Source organism: Myotis brandtii, unplaced genomic scaffold, assembly GCF_000412655.1.
Source record: "Myotis brandtii unplaced genomic scaffold, ASM41265v1 scaffold192, whole genome shotgun sequence".
NCBI classification, from domain to species: Eukaryota; Metazoa; Chordata; class Mammalia; order Chiroptera; family Vespertilionidae; genus Myotis; species Myotis brandtii.
In genome coordinates, this window is record NW_005357159.1 from 1,801,670 (window position 1) to 1,808,445 (window position 6,776).

Sequence of the window (6,776 nt, forward strand, 5' to 3'; positions counted from 1 at the left end):
CCTTCGCTCCCACTTTTTAACCAATTCCTATCTGTCTCTCATTATGAATCATTTAAGACAATTCTCCGGCCACATATTTTAAAAATCTACTTGAAATGATAGTTCAAAAAATGTTTGAAATGACCACTGAGTTTAAAATATGTAGCTATCCTTGTCCAGTTTGTGTGGCTCAGTGGTTGAGCATCTACCCATGAACCAAGAGGTCCCTGGTTCGATTCCTGGTCAGGGCACATGTCCGAGTTGCGGGCTCAGTTCCCAGTGAGGGGCAAGTAGGAGACAGCTGATCTATGTCTCTCTTTCTCATCTATGTTTCTATCTCTCTATCTCCTCCCTTCCTCTCAAAAATCAACAAAAAAATAATTTAAAAATAAAATAAAATCTGTAGGCATCCATTAATCATTGCTACTTATGTCTCTCCTAAGAACAGAAAGAAATGACTCCAATGAGTTTCCTTTCTTTGCTTGGGTATGATATCCACAGATCTTGTTATCTTCTTTTTAGAAGACTGTGTTCTTTCATTCTAATGACTCAAAATAGAAAAAGCAATGACACCTGGGGTACATATGTTTTTCTAAGTCATCTTCCACTTAGGAAAGGACTGTATAAAAAACCGGGGTCTGCTCAATTTAATATAGATATTTTTAAATAGGAGAACTAATGACAATATAACACCTTGTCTATGGGAAATATTATTTTGGAAGAGATGGAAAGATTCAGGATGTAAGAAGAAATACTGGATTTTCCAGATTTTACTGAATATATAGCAGTATCCTTATTGTTTTCAGTGAAACTATGACCACGAGAATGTGTAATAAAACTGCACAATTTGACAGATTCAGACAGCTGGCTCCCTCACAAAAAGTTCACATTTTGTTAATGTCACCACATTGAATAAGGGATGATTAGATGGTAAGGTCCATTTACAAAAATGGTTGTCAGGACATTTTTTTTTAAATTGTAAAACTTTCTGTGATGGAATTCAGTAAAAGGGCTATGAAGAGAAAGCAATGGAGACAAAAGACTGCTATTAACCTACAGATGCAGGCTACTGCAGGGTTCATTGCAAGATTTGTCACACTGTTGGGCCAATGAAGTGTTAGTGTGACTAGAAGGGACCACCCCTTTTCTGGGGTAAGAGGGCAATTTGGTCTCCATGCTCATTTAATTCTGAGACTTCTTTGAATAGACTGTCAATTGAATCTAAATTGTGCAAAATTATGCATGCACTTTTTAATGCAGCCATTGTTCACTAAGCACTGAACCAAGATTTCTCAACCCATTTCCATTTGGCATGAGGTCACTTGAAACTTAAGTAATCATATATGGAAGACAAGAGCAGTGTGCTTAACCAATCTTTCCACATTGTGGCTTCTGTATAAATGCTCACTGTGCTTTCACTGCAACTCTTCCTGCTTTAAATCAGTAGAGAAATACTAGTTACAAGATTTTATTCTTTTTCATTGAGGTTCCTATTCCTGAAAGGAAGGAGCAGGTTTGGGAAGTCAGCCTGCGCTGCATAATCTATACCACCCTCCAATTTAGATTCTGCAGGAACAGCTGTTTGCTGGAGGGCAGCCTGTCGTAGGTGTGCGCATGTCACGGGTAGGTGTTTTTTTCAGTAGTGCAAAGAGGCCTTATAATTTTGTTATAATCCAGACATGGAGAGCTGGCCTTGAAAACCATTAAGAAAAATGTCTATCAGACTTGTTACAGTTGTGAGTGAGAACAGCATTTCTTTGAAAACCTGAATAGAACATTTACAGAAATTTATTCATACATTAACCAAAGAGGAATTTCATTGAGATCTGGAGGAACATATACATGAAAAGTCATATTTGGCAAGAATTATTATATGAAAAGTTTGCACAAGGGACAGCTTACATAGCCAGGATTTGTTTAAAAGCGAGTGAGCTCTTCTCCAGTGAGGTTCGGTTGATGTGCCATCTGTTACGCTCTAATCGCATACACTGACAGTCTTGCTACGGTGAAAAGCACTTTACAAACGTTTAATGCTGGCATTTTATAAGGATTGGCTGTTTTCTTGCTTTTTCATCCGTCGTTAAGGATTACATGTTGGCACAAGGATACATTGCTAGATTAGATCCACAGCACATTTAAGACTGTTTGCTTTCTCACTCCCCTTCTTTCCAATTAAGATGGTGAAAAATGTAACTTTAGTATTTTACAGGACAGGGTAAAGGTGTTTCATCTAGGTGATGTCTATATTATAAAAATAAAATAAAAAATATAAATATGTAACACAAACCCAGTGCCTATTGTTAAATAAAATATACAATAAAAGCAGACCTTTTAGGAAGATTGGTTTTAGAATATGCTGTTATGATTTAATTATAAAACACTTGAGAACAATCTTGATATTAAGCTAGAGTAACCAGATTTCTCTGCCAATAAAAAGGTAAGTGCATAACATTCTGTAATTGGATACAATGATGAAAATGAAGATTACAGTTTTAAATCAAGTTGCCCATTTAGAAATTCATCAGGGAGTTCTGAAACATTCTCACATTATAGTCCTTTAATATAAAAATATTGCCTTTTTTATTAGATCCATCAGATTGCACAGTAATGGTTCAAAACTCCATTAAAGTTGACTTTAGTTATTACAGACAGAAAATTCCTGGGAAGTCAAATAATCTCTTCTGGTAATATAAAAAATCCCGTTATCAATTTACAATGGAATTTCTGTGTAAATTACTCCACACGAGGAAATATATATATTTTTTAAAACCCATCTGTTATGCAACCATACATATAGGGGTTGTGAGTGTGTGTACGTGCGTATGTGAACAAATGTGCCAACATACACACACAGAATCTGCACATTTCTGGAAACTATTTTTAAATTAATAAAAAGAAAATGAAATCACAGGAGTGTGTAGCAGGATAACAGTCTTTCTTTTTAATGACAGGATAAAAAATAAATGCCCATTGGAAAGGAATAGTCAAACAGTCCCAGAAACTATACAATGTAACTTGTTAGATCCAGCAAATAAGATGTCATGTCAATGATCTGATCAAGAATACCTGCCCTGGTCACTCTGCGGATGTTTCTGTCCAGTTGTTCACACTGAGGACCAAGGTATCCTTTCTTACAGAGGCACTTGTTGGGTCGAACACAGACACCTCCATGACGACAGGCTGGCTCACATTTTGCTGGGAGGAAAAGAAAAGAGCAATACAATCACACTCACGTCGTGTATGTCAGAAACAGCATAAGTCGTCGATGAGTAAGGGAAGGGAGGGAGAGGAGGCGGAAGCCAGTCACAGAATAATCCAAAAGATAATAAAGACAAGAAGGGAAGAACGCTTTCAAACCCAAAGTTATTTGCAGACCAGACCTCAGCAGAGAATGGGAGACCTTGCCAGAAAAGCATAGATCATGGGAAACAATTTTAATCCCTTGCGAAACAGACTCTTTAAAACAAGAATTTCAGTTCTTTGCAAGTCTCGGCCCCACTAGGGCATTTCCATGTAATGCTATGTTCCTATTCCCCCAGGGAGGACCTCAATGTGGGAAGGGCCTGGCCCACGAGAGAGGCCATGGCTTGAGCATCTCCAAACAACATAAAGGGATGGTCAGGTGTCAGTGTTGGTTTTGATGCAGTAGTGAGCACTTGGACTTCCTAGGACCCCTCCTCATTGCTCCTACGAGGTACCCAGCATATGCTGCCTCTCAGAACACACGGAAGGTCCTTCCTGGGTCGGTGCAGTTGGCCAGTGAAGGATGTTCTTAGCAGTTCTTTTCAGGGCTACTCTACAGCACAGAATCTCTCCATAAAAGAACTTTCACCACTACAGTATTGGTGGGAATGTAAAGATTTACTGCTAAAATGAGAAGGAGAGAGAAAATTGGGTATATAACTTAATTGTCTTTTGCTGATAGGATAAATCTGTGATGTACAGCCCTGTAGGCAGAATCAAATTCCTTGAATACATTTCCTTATACTTTCAGGGGACAGGGTCATTTTAACCTTTGCAACGCATTAATCAAAAAGGGGTCTGTGGTTGACACATGGAAAAGGGAGAACGGAAAGGGTGAACAAAAAGGAAATAGACTGTTCTCTCTTTTAAATTTGTGGGAGATGAGTAAACTATGTGAGTATAGGAATAAAATTCTTGCTTGGGTCACAAATATCACAAATGGTTTAATTTTATGAAATGGTTCTGATTTATCTTATATGTTTAAATTATTTAAATAGATTTACTGGGAAGATTAAAGTACTTTATTGAAATAAAACTTAGTGTTAGCTCAAAGAATATCTATTTTCATTTATATCACATATTACTGCGGATGTTTCTGTCCAGTTGTTCACACTGAGGACCAAGGTATCCTTTCTTACAGAGGCACTTGTTGGGTCGAACACAGACACCTCCATGACGACAGGCTGGCTCACATTTTGCTGGGAGGAAAAGAAAAGAGCAATACAATCACACTCACGTTGTGTGTCGTGTATGTCAGAAACAGCACAAGTCGTCGATGAGTAAGGGAAGGGAGGGAGAGGAGGCGGAAGCCAGTCACAGAATAATCCAAAAGATAATAAAGACAAGAAGGGAAGAACGCTTTCAAACCCAAAGTTATTTGCAGACCAGACCTCAGCAGAGAATGGGAGACCTTGCCAGAAAAGCATAGATCATGGGAAACAATTTTAATCCCTTGCGAAACAGACTCTTTAAAACAAGAATTTCAGTTCTTTGCAAGTCTCGGCCCCACTAGGGCATTTCCATGTAATGCTATGTTCCTATTCCCCCAGGGAGGACCTCAATGTGGGAAGGGCCTGGCCCACGAGAGAGGCCATGGCTTGAGCATCTCCAAACAACATAAAGGGATGGTCAGGTGTCAGTGTTGGTTTTGATGCAGTAGTGAGCACTTGGACTTCCTAGGACCCCTCCTCATTGCTCCTACGAGGTACCCAGCATATGCTGCCTCTCAGAACACACGGAAGGTCCTTCCTGGGTCGGTGCAGTTGGCCAGTGAAGGATGTTCTTAGCAGTTCTTTTCAGGGCTACTCTACAGCACAGAATCTCTCCATAAAAGAACTTTCACCACTACAGTATTGGTGGGAATGTAAAGATTTACTGCTAAAATGAGAAGGAGAGAGAAAATTGGGTATATAACTTAATTGTCTTTTGCTGATAGGATAAATCTGTGATGTACAGCCCTGTAGGCAGAATCAAATTCCTTGAATACATTTCCTTATACTTTCAGGGGACAGGGTCATTTTAACCTTTGCAACGCATTAATCAAAAAGGGGTCTGTGGTTGACACATGGAAAAGGGAGAACGGAAAGGGTGAACAAAAAGGAAATAGACTGTTCTCTCTTTTAAATTTGTGGGAGATGAGTAAACTATGTGAGTATAGGAATAAAATTCTTGCTTGGGTCACAAATATCACAAATGGTTTAATTTTATGAAATGGTTCTGATTTATCTTATATGTTTAAATTATTTAAATAGATTTACTGGGAAGATTAAAGTACTTTATTGAAATAAAACTTAGTGTTAGCTCAAAGAATATCTATTTTCATTTATATCACATATTATTATTAACTAGGGGCCCGGTGCATGAAATTTGTGCATGGGGGTGGGGGGGATGGGGGGGTTGGGTCCCTCAGCCCGACCTGCACCCTCTCCAATCTGGGAGCCCTCAGGGGATGTCCTACTGCTGGCTTAGGCCTGCTCCCCATGGTTCTCTGCTCTCTGCGGACCTGCCTGCTTCATGCCACCGCAGGCCCTGGTGTCTGCTCTCTGTGGGGGCCTGCTTGCCCTTCGCTGCCGGGGCCAGGGGCAAGCAGGGCCCTGCTGTCTGCTGTCTGCTCCCTTGCTGCAGGGGACGTTCCCGCCCCATCCCCAGCCACTTGTGTGCGTGCCGGCTTGGAGTGCCTGGGTCCCGGGGATGTTCCCACCCCACCCCCAGCCGCTCGGCACCTGCGTGCATAGGCCCAGAGTAGCCTTGGGTCGTTCCAGGACCCCGGGCGCTCCGGGCCTACGCGCGGGCCTACAGGCTCAGAGCAGCCTGGCTCCCGAGGATGCCCGTCCCCGGGACCCAGGCTGCTTGGCACCGGTGCACACGTAAGCGGCTGCCCTGCCCCTGGCCACTTGGTGCCTGTGTATGCAAATTAATTTGCCATCTTTGTTGGGTTAATTTGCATACTCACTCCTGATTGGCTGTGGGGGTCTTGTGAAGTATGGTCAATTTGCATATTTCTCTTTTATTAGTGTAGATACCTATTATGGTATATGTATAATGTCACCCATATTCAAAATAATTTGTTTGCCATCAGTTTAAACATACTGTTGCTAGAAGGCACTCAATAAATATTTGTGATCTAGTAGTTTGAGAAGTTAGGCAAAATGCAAAGTAAGGAATAAAACAGAATGGACACAATACAGAAGAAGCAGAGAGAATAAATATTGTCAGGAATCAAAGGGAGCAGAGGGGAGATATAGTCTCAGAAATTAGAATATTAGTGCATTTGAATACTGATAGTATAGTAACCATAGTATTAATCAATCATGAAATGTTATTAGTGCTGAAACAATTTAAGCTTAAAATGTAGGCTGTATATGTAACTTTAAATATTGGCTACTTTTTGTCATACAATATACAAAGTAGACAAGTTATGGTTGTAATTTTTCTGAAACAAATACATGTTTAGGGTAAAGAAAAAAATTAACATTTATGAATTAAGAATGGGGCTTTTAATTTTCATTGGCAAGAGATACTTTAATACTTAAAATAGCAGAGGTCAAAATTTT

General features: G+C 40.1%; 1 protein-coding gene across 3 annotated transcripts in view; it reads right to left on the bottom strand.

The window, feature by feature from the left end:
• Window positions 1-320: 320 nt before the first annotated feature.
• Window positions 321-6,776, bottom strand: part of HHIP (hedgehog interacting protein) — an 86,287-nt gene continuing 79,831 nt past the window's right edge. The window contains exons 13-15 of one of the 3 annotated variants that reach the window (XM_014538522.1): window positions 4,315-4,421; window positions 3,046-3,067; window positions 321-2,220 (exon numbers count right to left, since the gene is read on the bottom strand). In XM_014538522.1, coding sequence (XP_014394008.1) covers window positions 2,210-2,220; window positions 3,046-3,067; window positions 4,315-4,421 — 140 coding nt within the window. In that variant the 3' untranslated portion in view covers window positions 321-2,209. Of the gene's footprint in view, window positions 2,221-2,263; window positions 3,175-4,314; window positions 4,422-6,776 lie in introns of those variants that run through there. The other 2 variants (XM_014538521.1, XM_005864874.2) reach the window with 2 other exon arrangements.